Source organism: Chelonia mydas, chromosome 16 (assembly GCF_015237465.2).
Source record: "Chelonia mydas isolate rCheMyd1 chromosome 16, rCheMyd1.pri.v2, whole genome shotgun sequence".
In the NCBI taxonomy this organism is placed as follows: domain Eukaryota; kingdom Metazoa; phylum Chordata; order Testudines; family Cheloniidae; genus Chelonia; species Chelonia mydas.
In genome coordinates this window covers 15,972,836-15,993,455 of record NC_057857.1, presented here as the reverse complement: position 1 = coordinate 15,993,455, position 20,620 = coordinate 15,972,836, and the positions used below count along the sequence as shown (strand labels likewise).

General features: G+C 43.6%; 1 protein-coding gene across 10 annotated transcripts in view; it reads left to right on the top strand.

Annotated features, from left to right (window-relative positions):
* The first annotated feature begins 2,702 nt into the window (after window positions 1–2,702).
* Window positions 2,703–20,620, top strand: part of AK8 (adenylate kinase 8) — a 115,302-nt gene continuing 97,384 nt past the window's right edge. For 6 of the 10 annotated variants that reach the window (XR_005222466.2, XR_006286172.1, XM_043530499.1 and 3 more), the window contains exons 1-3: window positions 2,703–2,984; window positions 12,772–12,856; window positions 17,177–17,226. Coding sequence is in view for 8 of the 10 variants with exons in the window: in XM_043530499.1 (XP_043386434.1) it covers window positions 2,703–2,984; window positions 12,772–12,856; window positions 17,177–17,226 (417 nt within the window). In the remaining 2 variants the exon portion in view is untranslated. Of the gene's footprint in view, window positions 2,985–3,428; window positions 3,824–12,388; window positions 12,412–12,771; window positions 12,857–17,176; window positions 17,227–20,620 lie in introns of those variants that run through there. The other 4 variants (XM_043530502.1, XM_043530501.1, XM_037879457.2 and 1 more) reach the window with 3 other exon arrangements.

The following is a 20,620-nucleotide window of genomic DNA, read 5'->3' as shown; positions in this document are numbered from 1 at the left end:
TTAACCTCTGGCTCTTTCACAGCAAGATGGGGGCCTGGCAAGGGGTGCTGATTTCCAGTGCTGGTCTTGTATGAATGTAGAGGCGGTGTGAGCACTGCCTAGGGCTACCAGTTTCTGTACTCCCTGCATCCCCATAGTTGTACCTTAACTTGCCTTGCTCCTACTCCAGAGATGCTGCTATTGTTCTTTCCCTTTTGATCTTCCTCCAGTTTAAAAAACAACAACAAATCATTACTATTGCTCCTAGCCCCAGCAGTCTAGATGCTGAAGGGGCACTGTGGGCACCATCACCATTTGCATGTCCTTGGTTACATCTGGCTCTCAAGTTCTGGGGTCAGAAGAAGGATTGTTATAGTGCCCATAAATGCACACACCACTCAGCTGGGAGTGGTATTAATACTCCGAGGATACAGTGCAGAGCCAGAAGGTGACCCAGAATGAAAGGCAAAACTGTCCATGGTTCCAAATTCCATGGCTGGATTTGTCAAGTGTATAGTTACTTTTGGGGTGCATTCTCCATCAACAGATCGTGAGGATTTCCTCTCTTACGGACTGAACATGGGCCACCTCCCAGTTGCTAAAGTCCCCCATCTCTACACTTCTGATGAAGCCCCATAGCAACAAGCACCCTGATGTCCCTATCTTCCCCCAATACTAGTTTGAAATCTTCCTGTATCCCCATAATCTGTTTTACCCAGCTGCCAAACCATCCCACTCCCAAATATGTGGTGGAGTTTATGGATGTATGCCTGAGGCCCCACGCATCCCCACATAAAAACTATAGCTGGCCCTCAGAAGCCCTCATGTTGGAGGGAGGTAAAATCTACATATACTCTGGGATGGGTGAGGATGGGAAACTCACTTGGGTGGGCTTAGGTTTGTCCCTCTACCAAGATCAAAACTGATCACAAAGAAGCTATTTACACTTTCTGCATGTTTAATAACTAAGTAGCAATATGGCATTGAAATCCACAATGTAAAAGTCTCCAGTGGAGAAAATGTATTTTTTCCCTCAATCCTAATAGTTTGACACAGCAAACATGTTTACATTTCTGCAATAAAAATTGTTTAAAATTATTTGTAAAAGGGTAGAGATTAGATCAGAAATATAACAAATCTAAATTAAATACAAAATGCATCTGACTTTCCATAACAAATGGGTAATGTGTCTTGATTCTTCCCAAAGGTACTGAGCACCAGCAGCTCCCATTTGAATTCAGTGGGAGTTGGATTGCATAGCTCCTCTAAAAATCAAAGCACAGGTCAAATGAATTTATTTGCAGGTGTCATAAATAGGCTACAACTCTGTTATGAAAAAAATGTCCAAAGGGGCCAAAAAAAAGTATAGGTCTACAATGGATTTCAGAAACAGAGCAAGTAACAGGTCTGACTATTGACTTTTTACAAATATAGTTGTACTCCTTACTATTAGGGTTTTACTAGCAAAATAATTCATTACAAGATCTATTAATGGATGTTTTTATAAGATAGTAAATAGGTTTAACTAAAATTGTATATTCTTGTCTAAAGTAGCTCCCATTCCTTACCATGTGAATTGGACTGAGCCTTAAAGTCTTACACTTCATGGGCAAGTTTGAAAAACTTTTGAGATACCTTGCCTTTAAAATCACCCTCTGTAACTCTCCTGTTACGATTTATTTTTATGAGCAAGTTTTCATTCAAGTGGAAACTCTAGCAGCTTGGAAGATACAATAGGTCCTCAAATTGCCTTTAAGGTTTCAATGGGGCATATGGGGCACCTAGCACTTCTCAGAATCAGTCGTGGCATTCACTTGTTCCTGTTGCTTGTTTGTCATCTCTACAGTTCTGCCTCTCTCTGACATCAATACAGTTTGACTGTCACAAAAGTGAGACTACACTAAGAACAGACAGACTAAAACTCTCAATCTCATTTTCATCCAGTAGTAAATAGAGACAGGAGGATGGATGGGATTTTCCTAGGAATTAAGTGTCCTCACAGTGAAATTCAATGGGATCTGGGAACCTAACTCCCTTAGGCTCCTCTGAACACTCCCTGCTGCTGTGTAAAGTGCTTTGAAGTCTTTAGCAGAAAGGCCTTAGACAAGAAAAAAAGTTGTTTTCTAAACGGCACACAAGGAATTGGTTTCAATTAGCATGGCTGCCAGTAACGCAGCATAAGCAAACTTCTCCAGCAACTGAATTATGCCAGAAGTGCCTTATCTTGTAAAGCATTCTTGAGGCTAACTAGGGCCTTCAGTAAAAACTTTCACCAACTGACCAGATCCCTACAGCTCAGAGAAGCTCATGATCAATTCAGTTATAGAATATAAGCCTACTCTTTATCTCTTGTCATTGTTAACTTTTGCATATTGTCAACCATCCTCTTTCCTTACCTGTCTTACTAATGACACCTTACCTTATTCAAAACGGTATTTAAAATCAAGTTCCCTTCTCCCTGTTGGAGGATTTATTTTCTATAGCTGTCAAGGCAGGAGGTCAGTTTCACTTAGCTGCTGGTTAGTTTCAACAGCAGCCCCTCTAGGCTGCACTGTTTAGGTCGCTGAGAGGACAGAGGCGAGTTGGCTCAGGAGCCTGGCCGGTCAGTGGGATATGGAGGGGCTGGCGGAGAACGGGGCTGTGGCCTTGACCAGAGGCGTGGTTAGAATTTTGAATATGCAGCTTCAGCCTTTGGGGCCCACTGCAGGTGCATTGATCGCCACATGCATCCAAGGGCAGAGGGGCTCGCGAGTGCGGAGAGGGCATTTGCACTGGCTGAGGGGCACCCCTTATCCCAGCCCTGCAGTCGGCAGACTGGTGAGTCCCTCTGGCCAGTCTGGACTCGGAGCTCCACTCACCTGTGGCTGCTGTCCCACTCCTGCATGTCCCGGACCTCCTGCCCTCGACACCGCCTGCCCCCGACACCTCCTGCTTCCCGGAGCCCTGCGGGCGCCAGCCCCAGCTGCGAGCTCCCAGCAGGGCAATTGTTACAACCGTCTCCCGAGGTAACGGTGACGTAGGGTATCCACGTCTCCCCCTGCCATAGGGCAACACAGACCAGGGGGCGGGGGAGAGGCAGTTTGGGTCGAGTAGGGGGAGTGGGCATTGAGCTGGGCAGCATTGGCAGGGGGGCTGTGAGGGGCATTGTTGGCGGGGAGCATTGGCAGGAGACTGTATGTGAGGGGGCAGGGGCACTGATGGGGAGTTGTAGGGGAGGCAGGGGCTGTGTGGGGGAGGGCCGGGGGCACTGGCAGGGGGCTGTGGGGGAGGGGGGAGGGGTACAGATAGGGGCTGTGGGGGACGGGGGCCCAGGAGGCACTGGCACGGAGACTGTATGTGAGGGGGCAGGGGCACTGATGGGGAGTTGTAGGGGAGGCAGGGGCTGTGGGGGGGAGGGCCGGGGGCACTGGCAGGGGCTTGTGTGGGGGGGGGTAGGGGCTGTGGGGGACGGGTCCTGGAGTGGGGAATTGGAAGGCGCGAGGATCTGATTCAGCTTTTCTCTCCCCCGCCACGTCCAGACAGCGAAGGGCTCGCGCTCGTGCCCACGCCCTTGGGTGAGAAGCAGAAGGGGGCGGGGGGTGTCATGGACACGCCGGGAGCAGTTGTTGCCCCTTTAAAGGAGTCTGTCGCTGTTTGATGAGGTCACACGCCCCATTCCGAGCCCGGGGAAGGCTCGTGCCGATTCAGGGGAGGGCGGGGCCTCCTGCGTCGCGTGGTGAGAACGTAACCTCCTTAGCGACGAGCGGTTGCTAAGGGTGCGATGGACGCTACCTCCAGGCCGCTCCGTGTGCCCCGGGAGATGGGCATTTATGCGGAAAAGCACGAGCTCTTCCAGCTCCTGCAGGTGAGGGCAGGGGCGGGGAGGCCGCAAGTCCCTTCGCCCGCAGGTGATACTGATGGAATAACAGTGCTCCCCCCCCCGGGGGGGGACACCTCCCAGTATGCACTGGGGCGCCCAAGGGTTTGGGGGTGCGTATGGTGGTGGTTAGCAGCAACCAAAGTTCCCAGCGTGCCTTGGGGGGCCCACAGCCAGAGGGTGAAGGGAGGGTTGGTAACAACTATAGTTCCAGCATGCACCAGCATTGGTTGGAGGGGAGCCCCCTATAAGGAGGACTGCTCCCAGCATGCATTGGGTGCCTATAGCGCGGGTGGGGTGGTGATATAATTCCCAGCACTGGTTGGGCTGCACCCTAGCATGCAGTGGGTCCTGCCCATGTGTGGGGGTTAACAGTTGCTGCTACCGTATGCTGGTATATTTTGGACATATTGACAATTCCTAGCACGCACTGGGTAACCCTACTCCAGGCCTGGGTTACCCGGTGCAGACTGTTCCTGAGTACCAACATGCCACGGTATATTTGAGGACATGGGGCTATATGACTGTTCCCAGCATGTAGTAGAGTGCTCAGAGGAGGTGTATAAACCATCCAGTGGGGTACGCTGAGGGTGGGAGAAAGTGTAATGACCATTCCCAGCAGGCAGGTGAGAGCTGTGGGGGTGGAGGGGTTCAGAACCATGAAGAGTGATGCTAGCACTTGCTGGGGTGTATCTGGCAAAAAAGAAGCAATGATTCCTCGGGTACATCAGGGCACCTCTGATATGCAGTTGGGCACTTTTGGTGCAGGCAGCACTTACAACACGAGGTATCTGACCACATCTTTCAAGATATATTTATGCCTGTATCTGTAATTTTCACTCCGTGCATCTGAAGAAGTGGGTTTTTTTTACCCACGAAAGCTTATGTCCAAATAAATCTGTTAGTCTTTAAGGTATCACCGGACTCCTCATTATCTTTCAAGACGGAGCACTGTTTATGTCTGCAGCCTGGGGTGTTGTCAAATTAATCATAAGGAAATACGAATCTCTTTGTATCCCCCATGTATCGAGGTGTATCGTTATTTATTTAAGCACTATGATTCTTTACTTTTCAAGCACTATCTTGAGTAGTTTGCTACTCTGGAAAACTTAGATGACACTGTCCCTGTCTCAAGGAAATTGGACAAGCTATATGCTAGAAAAACATAATGCACTGGCTATCAACAAGGTTTAATTGCAATCTATAATTCTGTAAAAATGTTGACTGTCTGTGGAAGAAAGGTGTTGAGTCGATCAAATGCAAAGCAGGCCTGATAAGTATGATACTTTGTGGATTGTGATGGAAAGTAGTATGGTAGAATAGTAGTAGGGAAACCTGTATTTAAAAATTGTTATGTGAAGGTACCTGCCCTTTTTGAGACTAGGTTAGTGAATTAATGCATAATCTTAATATATGTTGGGGGGGGGGGGGGCATTGTCTATTTTGTGCTGTTTCATCAAAAATTATGCTCTTGTTGTGCCTTTTTATGAACATGTACAACTAATATGAAACCAATAAAAACAGAGTTACAAAGAAGCCTTGTTATTTTAGTAAAGAATGAGATTGACTTCTTAGCCAAAAAGGAGGTTGTGAGTTTCTACAGTCTGTTCCTTAGGTCTAAATTACTTATATTGAGCATTGAAAAGTTTGTTGAGGGATAAGAGTTCTAATATTGTGATGAACATTGTTATAGTTTGTTATAAAAAGTGGCCATAACACATACCAGTGTTAACATTGTTCACATCCTTATTTTGTGCGTTAGGAAGATGGTCTCTTCTCAAATCTCACCCCAAAACATACTTTTTCTCCTTTCCCTCCCCCACACAGCCCCTGCCTCCCCTACAACTCCCCATCAGTGCCCCTGCCCCCTCACATACAGTCTCCATGCCAGTGCCTCCTGGGCCCCCGTCCCCCATAGCCCCTATCTGTACCCTACCCCCTCCCACACAGCCCCCTGCCAGTGCCCCCGGCCCTCCCCCACACAGCCCCAGATTTTTTTCTCTGTCTCTACTATTATTTGTTAGCTCTGTAACTTAATCATGTTATTCTGTGAGAATTTTGAGATCCACTTAGTATGAGCAATGCTGTATAAAATTTGTTCTTTAACATAAAACTTCATTCTGCATGCCAAAGAGAGGTGAAAAACACCAGCATGACCGCACATCACAGAAAATCCTTCTTGGACTGCTAAGAGTGAATCTGGATCTGCTCAGATCACAGCTTTGTTAGCCATCGGAGGGCACAAACACACACCTGTAAATAATAGCCCCAACTCTTCAACATTTATGCATTTACCTAACCTTAAACACATGAGTAAAATTAAGTTTGTGCATAAGTGATTGGAGCACCGGAGCTTAGAATCATAGAAGTAACAGTCATCAACAGCTCAAAGAACCATGTGTCATCATAACTTCACAAGTTTTCTGGGTTTGTTATTTATAATCTTTAAAGAATCACTGTCAGGTAAACTTAGGTGCCAAATTTGGTTTTGGGGGTTTTTTAAAATCATTTTTAAACAACATAGTATATTTTTTCATGTATTTACACCGTAATACCAATGAAAACAATTTTCTTTCCTGAGATTTAAATATTTTCCTGTGGTTTTTGTTACCCAGACATTGCAGCATGAGCACTTGCAAGTGAAACTGGTTAGTTTATTTTCATTGTCCAAACAGCATAAAATACAGAAGGTAAACTGCATAAATTGGATAAAATACAAAAGGTAAACAGCATAAATAGTCAGGCAGATATGCTGTAGATTCCTTGCCCCTCACACACTCAGTTTATCGAAATGGAACAGGAGATGTGGAATTTATTTGGATAAATGGGGTTTTGCATATGAGTGTAACTGTGGCTCATTATGTTTCCTATTTTTAGTTAGGAAGGTTTTGGATGTGAGGTTTTATTAGGTTAGAAATGAGTTGCACATGGAACTCTGGGAGATAAGGATTAATTGGTGGACGATACCAAGCCTGGAGGGGTTGCAAGTGCTTTGAAGAATAGGATTATAATTCAAAATGATCTGGACAAACTGGAGAAATGGTCTGAAGTAAATAGGATAAAATTCAATAAGGACAAATGCAAAGTACTCCATTTAGGAAGGAACAATCAGTTGCACACATACAAAATGGGAAATGACTGCCTAGGAAGGAGTACTGCACAAAGGGATCTGGGGGTCATAGTGGACCACAAGCTAAATATAAGTCAATAGTGTAATGCTGTTGCAAAAAAAGTGAACATAACTCTAGGATGTATTAGCAGGAGTGTTGTAAGCAAGACACGAGAAATAATTCTTCTGCTCTACTCTGTGCTGATTAGGCCTCAACTGGAGTATTTTGTCCATTCTGGGCGCCACATTTCAGGAAAGATGTGGACAAATTGGAGAAAGTCCAGAGAAGAGCAACAAAAATGATTAACGGTCTAGAAAACATGACCTATGAGGGAAGATTGAAAAAAATGGGTTGTTTAGTCTGGAAAAGAGAGAAGACTGAGAGGGGACATAACAGTTTTAAAGTACATAAAGATTGTTACAAAGAGGAGAGAGAGAATTGTTCTTCTTAAACCTCTAAGGATAGGACAAGCTGCAATTTAAGTCCATTGGTTAAAGGGAGGTTTAGGTTGGACATTAGGAAAAACTTCTAACTGTCCAGGGTGGTTAAACACTGGAATAAATTGCCTAGGGAGGTTGTGGAATCTCCAACATTGGAGATTTTTAAGAGCAGGTTAGATAAACACCTGTCAGGGATGGTCTAGATAATATTTAATCCTGCCATGAGTGCAGGACACTGGACTAGTTGACCGCTTGAGGTCCCTTCCAGTCCTATGAGTCTGTGATAAGTTCCCATCATGCAACTTTCTCCATCCCATAATACCATCCCTATGCCATAATTTTCAGACCTTTTGTTAAAATCCCACAAACCTGCATGGCAATTGTCGCTGCCTGCTATCTCTGACAGAAGCGTGGAGCCCGCACAGCCCTGCACTGTTGTCACGAACATTGCAAACACAGGACATACGATCCTCAGGTAATTGAGGAGCCGCACGAAGTACCGCAACAGTGGGGGACAGGATGATTTCTTTGAGGAGGGACTGCTGAGGGGCATAGCAAAACCAATTCAAGGTTGATGGTGTTCACAGAGCAGCTGCAAGTGGTGGATCACTGCTTCTGGGTCAGAGAAATGAGCACTGAATGGTGGGATTGCATCGCAATGCCTGTTGGGGATGACGAGCAGTGGCTGCAGAACTTTCAGATGCAAAATGCCACATTCCTGGATCTGTCTGCCGAGCTCACACCAGCCCTCCAGAGCCTGGACACCAGAATGAGAGCTGCATTGATAGTTGAGAAGCAAGTGGTGATTGCAATGTGCATGCTTGCAACACTGGATTGCTACCGCTTAGTGGGAAATCATTTTTGAGTTGGTTAATTGGCTAAGCAGGACTGAGATTCTCAGCAATATGCACGACATCGTGGATGGATTTGCAGCTATGGGATTCCCAAACTGCAGTGGGGTGATAGATGGCTTGCACATCCATATTTTGACCCCATCTCACCTTGCAACACAGTATATCAGCAAAAGGGCTACTTTTCTATGGTTATCCAAGCATTGTGAGTCACTGCGGTCACTTCACTGATATCAATAGGGGCTGGTCAGGGAAGGTGCATGACACTTGTATCTTTAAGAACACAGGACTGTTCAGAAAGCTGCAAGCAGGAACATTCTTTCTTGATTGGCAGATTATTACCATTTATGGTGATGAAATGCCAATAGTGATCCCGAGGAACCTGGTTCATGGAGCCTTACACTAGCCAGCTTGACACTTCCAAGGAAAGATTCAACTACCAGCTCAGCAGGTGCAGAATGACAATTGAATGTGTTTTTGGTGGATTGAAGGGACACTGGTGATGTTTACTCACTAAATTAGCTCTCAGTGAGAAAAATATCCCAATGCTATAGCTGCCTGTTTGTCCTGTATAATATCTGTGAGGCAAAGGGGGAAGGCAGAGGTGGAGCATCTGTCTGCTGACTTTGAACTGCCAGACATCAGGGCTATAAAAGAGCTCAATAGGGAGATATGCTGAAGGAGGCCTTGAAAGAGCATTTTAACAGTCAGCAACGTTAATATGTTGTGCTGGACTGTGCTCTGCCTGGCCCTGACGTTTTGGTGGGGTTTGCAATTGTAGAGTATATTTATGAATATCACACTGGTTACTGGACATTTATAATGATTACAGTGTGTTTTGTACTGAACCTATGAATTCTGTGATCCTGTTCAACTATAATTTAATGTGTGCTTTCTATAGCACTAGGTATTCTGCTGTATATGTTATGAAGTAAGATAAATTAATTTCCAAAAAATAAAAATGTATTGTGTAACAAAAACAGTGCAAAGAGTAATGTGCAGTTAAAAAGCAGTCTTATAAATAAACAGAACAGAGCTTTAAAATTAGGACATGAATGTTTTCTAGCAATTTCAGTTCATTTCTGCCAAACATACATCAACCATGGTTCTCACAGATCAGTATGTGTGAAGCTGTGGTTTTTGTTATTGTCCCCTGGCACGGAGTGGTAATGATAGGGATATAGCCCATGATGCCATGTGGGGAGTAGGGAGCTGGTGAAATGGAGTTCTCCATTGATTGCAGGGGGAGGCGAGCACTTGACTGTTGGACCTGTAGGACAACAGGAGTCTGCAGCATTTGCATATGCTGCCTGAGATGCCCTTTTATATCCTGGGGCATCTCCCTCTCCTTTTCCTGCTGGATCTCCTAGGCCTTTCTCCTGTCTGCTCTTTCCTTCTCCAGGCTGACTTCTGTATTCACCCACCAAACCCTCCGCTTGTGGTCCAAGACAGCAGTGGCCTGCAGGATCTCACTGAACATGTCCTCCCAAGTCTGCTGCTTTCTTCTCATCAGGGTCAGGCATTCTGTGGGTGTGAATGGGGCACCCTTCAAGGCTGCAATGGCAGCAGCTACGGATAAAACAGACAGATGTATCGTGTTTACAGTCACAAAGGAAAGCAAAAGATAAGTTTCAGAACTCCTTTTCCCTATTCCCATAAAAGTTTTAAATCAGATATGCTTCAATCAAGACACCTCAGCTTTGGTGCACCTCTGTACAACACCACTGTCTAGCTGGAGCCATAGTGACTCTGGCTTGCTGAGGGTGAGGAGAGAGTAGGGTGAAGAGTGAGTTGTCTGGTTAAGTAAACCAAAAAAAATCCGGCCCCTATTTCCATGGGTACGAGTACAGGGCAATGGCACTGCATACTGGTGCTATATTCCACAGGCAGTGTGATTTTAGCTGTTATCTCACTTCTGAGGCTAACAAAGGCACAGAGAGCACAGCAACTGTTGGTGTCCTGAAGCTGCCCAGGCCCTTATCCTGCTAGCTTGTTTACCACAGTGGTGCCTGCTGAAGTCGTTGCAGAGTGGTGTAGGAAAGTGTCCTACTGAGGAGGGAGAAATACAGCAGCCTTTCCTCATATCCTTTGGGAAAGGATTTGTACTTCCATGGAAGTTTCATTGATATCCCTCAGAAGGGTATAAGGGACATCCCTGTATACATAAACTAATCAGCATTCCACCCCACCCCACCCCACCCAATAATACAAGGGAATGAAAAGCAGATAACTCTACCTCTGTTTGTTGTACCTCTGTGTCTTTTTGTACGAGTGAAACAGTGAAAAGCAGATGCCTGTGTCCTGCTAACTTGGGTTCGTGCTGGGTACCATCTTCACATTTAAACTTTTTATGGGAGAATACATGCATGTGCTTATCCTGGTCTCTTCCCCTGGATTGGGCTTGGCTGGCAGGACTGGTTAGACTGTGGTAGAGTCTTGAATAGATCTTGGCTCACTCATAGCTGGACTCCCCCCACCATAGGACCCCCGCCCCCCTTGTTCACAGCCTTGGTCTCGGGCTCCACTGAGGAACCCAGGGTGCTCTGCAGGGTGCTGGTGGGGTCTCCGCCAGGTATGGCATGCAGCTCCCTGTAAAACTAGCAGCAGGTCTGAAGCTCAGCACCAGGTTGAGTGTTGGCCTCCCCGGCCTTATGAGATGCCTGCTGCAGTTCCTTCACCTCTTCATGTCACTGCTGCTGATCCTTGTCATACCCTTTCGCTTTCGTCCCCTGTGCAATCTTTCTGTAGATGTCCATGTTTCTACGAGTGGTTTCTAGCTGTGATTGCATAGCCTCTTCTCTCCAGAGGCCCAGGAGATCCAGTACCTCCTGGATACTGGAGGCAAGGAGCATGTCTATAACGTACAGCCAGCAGGATCGGTTGGAAAGTTGCACATAACAAGGGAGAGCTGTTAGGTGTGTTCACCAAGCTGGCAGTCAGGAAATGGCATTTAAAAAATACGCAGAGATCAGGGGGTAGGGATTGGCTTCTGATCTCCATGACCTGGGCAGTGGAGTTCACAATTGTGATCAGAGTGATCACTGTCAGGCATTGTGCAACACCTGCTGGGGGAGTGGTAAGGTTGACATATGTCACTCAATGTCTACTTTGCATTGTGTTGACCATGGTACATCAACCATGAATCAATGCCATTTGGGGAGGTGGTGTTACTGCTTCTCAAGAATGGGGTGCTTACATCAGCGGGAGACACATTTGAGTGTAGACACATGAATAAATAGTTGACGCAAGGCAACTTATGTCAAACTAACTTTGTAGGGTAGACCAGTCCTTAGGCATCACAGAAAATGGAAGGAGGTTTTATTGAGTTAGGTCCTATATTCCTAAAGGCTAACCTCCAGAGCGTTGCGTCCGACAAAGTGGGTATTCACCCACGAAAGCTTATGCTCCAATACGTCTGTTAGTCTATAAGGTGCCACAGGACTCTTTGCCGCTTCTCCAGAGCGTTGTTGCCTGCTACCAGAAATAATATGCACCACCTTATTATGGTAAAATTCCAGCACTGAAAAAGCTAAGGAGTAATATTAGAGACATTTTTCACATGTAGGTCCAGTTATGGACTTATCTGCTGTGATGGAGTGCTGGGTAGTTACAGTAAGAGTGTCTGAAAGTTAGGATTCCTGGATCTTATTCCAAAGTCGGTGCAAAGATATCCATTGATTTCAGTGGGAATTGGATCAGATCCTATATGAACCTGAGAAATGGAAACGTGACCTGCAAGGTCGTGGGCATGGTGGAAAGAAGTTTGTGCTCTTTTTTTTTTTTGGTTCTTTATGAAGTATGAAGAAGACTTGAAAACAATATTTTTTTTAAGGCAGCGTTTTTTACAACAGAAATTCAGGTCTTGTCTACCCTCGAAGCCTGTAGGCTACCGGAGAACTAATAGGATTATGACCGAAAAAGGACATGGAAACTGATCAAGAGGGAAAGTTATTTTTATTTACACTAGTCACAATTCCTTATTTTTTAATTTGTTTGTGTTAACACTGACTTGATTTGGCTGAGAAACGTTTGGGATAAAGGATGTCTTTAAGATTCACCATCCTGCCCTTTCAATGAAGGTCTGAGAGAGCTGACAATCCACATTTCTATGTTCTCCAAGAAGCCTTCCAGCAAGAACAGGGAAGACCGTATGTGAAATTCTTGATACTTTTAAGGTAAATCAAGTAGGGGGGGGGAGTTTATAAATAAAATAAATAACTGCCCCCAAATCTTTCAGGCCTTCCTGCTGCACCATAAACAATAAAAGGTCCACACATCCATTTATTTTCCTTCGCAAATCGTCTTTGAACCGCTATGTACTTAGTCTGTCCCTCTCTAAAATAGGCTTCATATTTCCCTACCTCACAGGAACTTATGAAGATGAATGAATATCAATCTCTGAGGTCCTCAGATGAAAGATTGCTATAGAAATGCAAAGTATCATCATCATCATCGTTATTACTGTTATTTATTTATTATTATTATTACTACGGCTGTGTTAAATTTCCTGCTGAGTCTGTCCTATTTATTTTCAGAACATGCTTGAAGGGTTGTTAATCCATAAACCTGATGAGCCCATCCAGTATATGATAAGCCACTTAAAGCAAGACAATGATCATGGTAAGTGAAAATGAGAGACCATATGTAGTTCAACTTGTGATTTATAAACCATTGTTGTGAAGCTCTACTTCAGTTGGTAAATGGTGGATAAAAGTTTTCAGCCTGTGTCTCAAATTTTTTTAAGCGATTTGGAATAGTTATTGGTAAGATGTTTTTAATTTCTTTTCTAGTGGATAATCAAATAAAAATGCACTTTAACTGTTATAAAAATGAAATCCTCTAAGGGAATAATAAAGAGTTCTAGTGTATCAATTATTAATGCTTTCTGTGCCCCATCTGATATTTTCTGTTGTCTTTAAACTCGCTAATTACCCCTTTTGTCAGGTGTAAAATTGGTTTCCCATTCTACCTGGGCTGGCAGTTTCTCTGTTTTTTTGAGTACTTAGTTACTTGCTACTGTTAATGAGTTCCACAGCTCAGTGGCATCTCAGATGAAGGAACAGCAAGCATGCCTACCCATGTGTATAACAAAACCTGATAAATTGAATAGGAAGTATGTATTCTGCACAATAAAAGCATGTACACTCAATCAAATTATTTGATTTACAAACTGTTCACCCTTAGGCAGATTATATTTGGAGATGCACAACTGAACTATAATTTTTGTTCTGCATGAGCTGTCAGGAATAGCTGGTATCACGTTGCTTTGATGTTTCTTTAAAACCATAGTAAACCATTATGAAAGTTCTGCTACAGCATCAATGAAATCATTATCACAAGAGATGCTAAGAGCTCTTTCCCCTTCGTGATCAGATGGCTGTCAATTGAAATGCGGCTAAATAGCAAAAATCAGATCCTGCAAATTGTGTCCAGCCTGTTCTGATGTGGGCAGCATGAGAAATCTGATCTGTTTTACAGCCCCGTTGAAAGTCCACAGATGAGGAGTTTCATGGGATTTTATAGAATGCTGATAAATCTCCATCACACGGAGCTAAGGCTTGTTCTTTAACCCCACAGTATTATTTGAACAGAATCAAGCAGGTTGCCATTCATGACTTCAGTAAAACAAGAGACTAAAGAATGAACCACAGCAATTGTTTGTCAAATGAAAAACTGCTATCTGTTTGTGGTTTGAAAGAATCTATTAAGATGTGGAAGGAACTCCAATTAAAATTAAAGCCTAAATGTTGTTTTAAAAGTAAATTTTATAGAAAACAATGTAAGAGAAATCTGTAGTAGAGATTATATTTACTTTTTGATCATGGTGGAAGGTGCTGACTCTTTAGAAGAAAAAACCCTTATCAGAGCCATCAGTAAAGTGATGAATTTTCATGACCTTGCTTTGCTAAACAGGTTTAGCCCCAGAGAAATTTTCAAACAGAGATGTGGGAAGAAGGTATTGCAGCTACCCCAGGTGTGAAGTTAGAAAATCTATTTAATTAACAACAGTATCTAAAGCACTCTTAAAAAAATACAAACAAACCCAATGATTATAACTTACAACAATCCTGATGAAGCTTTTAGGTCAAATCTTACGTGACTGGGCACTTGTACTCAAGGCCATGTGTTATTGTTCTTTCATGCGATTGTTCTAAAAAGTGAGAGCAGTGTGATGACTAAGCTATTTTTTAATGCAAAGATGTCTGTTTTGTACACTTTATCCGGGTTTGTGCTAATAAAAGGTTTCCAGAATCCAAGTAACATTTTTTTTGGTGAGTACTTCCTATATAACCATGCCCACGATGAAATGTTACAAAATTCTGGAAAAATGTTAGTCTTGTACTGTATGCTTCTCCGGTTCGACAGAGGAGTTGCCTTACATGTTACGATATTTTTTTGCATTAATATTAATCACCGAATCATTTGGACTTGAAGGGACCCCTACCGAGTCCAGCCCATCCTTTTGCATTGTGCCAGGAATAATTCAATTCCATCTAAAACTGTACCTGAATGCTAAATGTTAAGACTGCTTGGAAAAGTAAATTCTGTAACATCTCAAGACTCAACGTTGAGATGTGGTTTATTACCAAAGAAAAAGGTGTTGGGCAGATTTCTCGGTGTTCATTTAGCTGCCTGTGTGGACCTCAAGCATTTAATATTAACTGTGTGCTGATTTGAGGGGTTAAACATTACATACAGTGAGTGAGGCTCTGGTTGTGCCCTTGTGTCATATGTTTAGGGGAAAATGCCTTAGAAGATTCTTACAAGTGTGCAAATGAGTAAATCAGTGCATTACACTGCCTCATCTGCTGCCAGCCACTAAGCAGAGAGAAAACCAGATTTAGTACAAAGTGAGCATTTACAGTAGCCCTGGGCAATATTAAAGCATGATATGGTGTATATAATGGTACATTTCGTTTTTCATCAAACGTTTGTCCAAGAAAGTTGTGTATTAAAGCTTCAATACCTAAGGGTTTTCTTGTGAATTTTAAATCATGCTCCTAGTTAAACCTCAAAAGGATCTGTGGATGGAAAGGTTTTTTGATTTTCTTTGAAGTGGTTTGAAGAAGTTGATTAGTGTTGGCACCCGAGCACTCTTTTATGACGCTGTTTATAAATAATTCCTCAGTACCGGGCTGGAGTTTCAAGGTGTTAGATTTTAAGAAACTAGGATTTAATCACATTACATTTGAAAGAAATTAGGTGATAAAAACAGCTGATGTATCCTTTTAAAGTATTTTTCAACATTGTGTACTAGTGCTGTTGCGCTTGCAAGAACCAATACAGGGGGAGTTTTCCTTAAACCTTCCCAGTCAAATAACTTTGTAAAGATTAAGCTGTAATTTGGGTTCTATGAATGTTTAAAAATTGCACCTGCCCAACTGCTCCTACGTGTTTGGAAGGTCCTCATAAAAATACATTTCCCATTCTTTCCTGTCTGCCGAGATCAGAGAGTATATATTCCTTTTGGTTGTCATGACCTGGGGAGGTTTTTGGCTGGATAGATACCCCAACTCATCTTCTTTGACCCATACTACTGCCAATAAATACCTATCAGTCACTGTTTTCAAGCCTGATTCCTTCTCTCCCCACAATGGAAAGTGGAGAGGAAAAACCCAAGGTGTTAATGTAGCATGACAATTCAAGGGATCACAGTCCAAAATGCATGCATGCAAAAAAGCCTCAAATCTTTCTCAAGCAATATTTCCCTTTCTCCTTGTTTTTTCACACTGCTGATCCTTCCCTACATCACCGTAGAATGAGAATAATCATTGTGTTGTCTATATGATACTAAATTTCTTGGGACAGGGGCCTTATTCAGTTTTTTTATTCTTTAGGTTGCCTTGTACAGCTATGGCACTATAAGAATAATAAAACTGGAACTAATAAATACTAAAAGAGATGAGACAGAAATTTATGTGCTAAGGGAAAAGAGGTTGCTGCCATGGCAAGTAACTCTTTTTCCTTCCTTCCCTCTTGCACCCCTCCGTATGGAAGGGAGATTGACATGCAGCAGATAAACACAAAGGGAGAAAAAAATGGAACTTAATGCTGACTAGAGAAATGGAGGGCATTTAAATGGATAGAGGAGAAATGTGGAGTAGCCCATTTTATCCCGTGACTATGAAAAGTTTTAGTGTCCCACAGGTAATCTGAGAAATGTTCTGTATACATTTTTTTTCTATTTCTACCCATGAGGTAGCTATCCTCAATAGCAAGGAAAAGTGCCCATTTTGCAATGTATAAACCTTCCTGATCCATGACATAACCTGTCTAGAGAAAGGTGTGAGTTGAAATTATATTACTCGTGTTTCATTTTCTAAAAATGAAAAGGAAACGCATTATTAGTACAAAGTAGTAAAATAAGAAACTATACACTTTGAAATTTGCCATCATACTGCATATACAAAATTAAAATACTTTACTGTAAGATGCATCAGATCAAAACCATTTAACCATTGGCCTGCTAAACCCAGGGTTGTGAGTTCAATCCTTGAGGGGGCCATTTAGGGATCTGGGGCAAAAAAAACTGGGGATTGGTCCTGCTTTGAGTAGGGGGTTGGACTAGATGATCTCCTGAGGTCCCTTCCAACTCTGATATTCTATGTTGGGAATAAAAAGCAAAGTTAGAAAAATAAGTATTCAGTATTTATGCCCTGTTTATGTGAGTTACAAATAAGCTACCTGTGCTTAAAGCTAGATATGTGCTAAGTGCCTGGCCAAATCAGAGTCTTAAACGTGTTAACTATGGAAATTAAATTAAGACATAGTCATGACTAGTTTGGTCCCCCAATCCTGCAGTCCTTACTCAAGCAGGACTCCCAGTGAGGTAAGTGTATTACAATATAATTACATATGTTGTATATTATGTAATATGGAGAAACAATAAAGGTGTCTTGCCTTTCTGTATCTTGACATTCATGTATATTTATTCTATAGTTCCAAGAATTTGTATACTTGGTCCACCCGCCTCTGGAAAAACCACTATTGTAAGTATATTACCTTAAGTGTTATAAAACTGCACTGCCATATATTTGCAAATAAGAACTTGTTCTTCAGTTATGCTAGAATAACTATATTTAGAAGTCAAAAGTCTTGTGACAATAGAATAAAAATAACTTTTATTCCTGTTTTGTGGGCTTTTGTGTGCCATAGTTTTGGCCTGTGCTAGATTAGATTAGACAGAAGCACAGGCACCTCAGAACAGGGGAACTGAAAAAATGTGAGAAACGAGGGGTGTCTACACAAAACAACCTAGCAAGCCTATTACATTTATGGATTTGAGACATTTAGGTTCAAATTTTCGGAAGTGTTTTCTAAGTTTTGGTTGTACAACTTTAGATGTTTTGGGCTTGATTTTCAGAGGTGCTGGTCATACACAGCTCCCAATTAAGTTGGAGTTCTGGGTGCTCGACACTTCTGAAAATCAGGCTTGAGGGGTACGATTTTCATAGTGCCTATGTGACTTAGGAGCACAAATACTATTAAAGTTAGTGTTTCTTAATCACCTGGGCACTTCTGAAAATTCTACCCTGAGCGTCTAAAGTTGGGCACTCAAACTTAGAGGCCACTTTTGAAAGTGTGGTTCTTAGTGTACTGTTAGGGGTGTGTGTGTGTGTGTGTGTGTGTGTGTGTGTGGTGGGTGGGAGGGGAGGGAGGGAGTTGAGCCACACAGAATTTAAAATGTGTTAATTGTCACACCTGCTTTTGACTTAAAAGTTTTACAGTTTACAGGACTAAGTATAACAGTGTATTTTCCAAAAAAAATAATTATGGCTTTTTATCCTTTAAGAATTAATACCCATTTATATTTTTCTTTTTTAGAAACTTTTTTCAGATGCAGTTAAGACTTGTCAAAGAAATCATAGAATCATAGAATCATAGAATATCAGGGTTGGAAGGGACCCCAGAAGGTCATCTAGTCCAACCCCCTGCTCGAAGCAGGACCAATTCCCAGTTAAATCATCCCAGCCAGGGCTTTGTCAAGCCTGACCTTAAAAACCTCTAAGGAAGGAGATTCTACCACCTCCCTAGGTAACGCATTCCAGTGTTTCACCACCCTCTTAGTGAAAAAGTTTTTCCTAATATCCAATCTAAACCTCCCCCATTGCAACTTGAGACCATTACTCCTCGTTCTGTCATCTGCTACCATTGAGAACAGTCTAGAGCCATCCTCTTTGGAACCCCCTTTCAGGTAGTTGAAAGCAGCTATCAAATCCCCCCTCATTCTTCTCTTCTGCAGACTAAACAATCCCAGCTCCCTCAGCCTCTCCTCATAAGTCATGTGCTCTAGACCCCTAATCATTTTTGTTGCCCTTCGCTGGACTCTCTCCAATTTATCCACATCCTTCTTGTAGTGTGGGCCCCAAAACTGGACACAGTACTCCAGATGAGGCCTCACCAGTGTCGAATAGAGGGGAACGATCACGTCCCTCGATCTGCTCGCTATGCCCCTACTTATACATCCCAAAATGCCATTGGCCTTCTTGGCAACAAGGGCACACTGCTGACTCATATCCAGCTTCTCGTCCACTGTCACCCCTAGGTCCTTTTCCGCAGAACTGCTGCCTAGCCATTCGGTCCCTAGTCTGTAGCGGTGCATTGGATTCTTCCATCCTAAGTGCAGGACCCTGCACTTATCCTTATTGAACCTCATCAGATTTCTTTTGGCCCAATCCTCCAATTTGTCTAGGTCCTTCTGTATCCTATCCCTCCCCTCCAGCGTATCTACCACTCCTCCCAGTTTAGTATCATCCGCAAATTTGCTGAGAGTGCAATCCACACCATCCTCCAGATCATTTATGAAGATATTGAACAAAACCGGCCCCAGGACCGACCCCTGGGGCACTCCACTTGACACCGGCTGCCAACTAGACATGGAGCCATTGATCACTACCTGTTGAGCCCGACAATCTAGCCAGCTTTCTACCCACCTTATAGTGCATTCATCCAGCCCATACTTCCTTAACTTGCTGACAAGAATACTGTGGGAGACCGTGTCAAAAGTTTTGCTAAAGTCAAGAAACAATACATCCACTGCTTTCCCTTCATCCACAGAACCAGTAATCTCATCATAAAAGGCGATTAGATTAGTCAGGCATGACCTTCCCTTGGTGAATCCATGCTGACTGTTCCTGATCACTTTCCTCTCATGTAAGTGCTTCAGGATTGATTCTTTGAGGACCTGCTCCATGATTTTTCCAGGGACTGAGGTGAGGCTGACTGGCCTGTAGTTCCCAGGATCCTCCTTCTTCCCTTTTTTAAAGATTGGCACTACATTAGCCTTTTTCCAGTCATCCGGGACTTCCCCCGTTCGCCACGAGTTTTCAAAGATAATGGCCAAGGGCTCTGCAATTCCTTCAGCACTCTCGGATGCAACTTGTCCGGCCCCATGGACTTGTGCACGTCCAGCTTTTCTAAATAGTCCCTAACCACCTCTATCTCCACAGAGGGCTGGCCATCTCTTCCCCATTTTGTGATGCCCAGCGCAGCAGTCTGGGAGCTGACCTTGTTAGTGAAAACAGAGGCAAAAAAAGCATTGAGTACATTAGCTTTTTCCACATCCTCTGTCACTAGGTTGCCTCCCTCATTCAGTAAGGGGCCCACACTTTCCTTGGCTTTCTTCTTGTTGCCAACATACCTGAAGAAACCCTTCTTGTTACTCTTGACATCTCTTGCTAGCTGCAGCTCCAGGTGCGATTTGGCCCTCCTGATATCTTTCCTACATGCCCGAGCAATATTTTTATACTCTTCCCTGGTCATACGTCCAACCTTCCACTTCTTGTAAGCTTCTTTTTTATGTTTAAGATCCGCTAGGATTTCACCATTAAGCCAAGCTGGTCGCCTGCCGTATTTACTATTCTTTCGACTCATCGGGATGGTTTGTCCCTGTAACCTCAACAGGGATTCCTTGAAATACAGCCAGCTCTCCTGGACTCCCTTCCCCTTCATGTTAGTCCCCCAGGGGATCCTGGCCATCTGCTCCCTGAGGGAGTCGAAGTCTGCTTTCCTGAAGTCCAGGGTCCGTATCCTGCTGCTTACCTTTCTTCCCTGCGTCAGGATCCTGAACTCAACCAACTCATGGTCACTGCCTCCCAGATTCCCATCCACTTTTGCTTCCCCCACTAATTCTACCCGGTTTGTGAGCAGCAGGTCAAGAAAAGCGCCCCCCCCTAGTTGGCTCCCCTAGCACTTGCGCCAGGAAATTGTCCCCTACGCTTTCCAAAAACTTCCTGGATTGTCTATGCACCGCTGTATTGCTCTCCCAGCAGATATCAGGAAAATTAAAGTCACCCATGAGAATCAGGGCATGCGATCTAGTAGCTTCCGTGAGTTGCCGGAAGAAAGCCTCATCCACCTCATCCCCCTGGTCCGGTGGTCTAT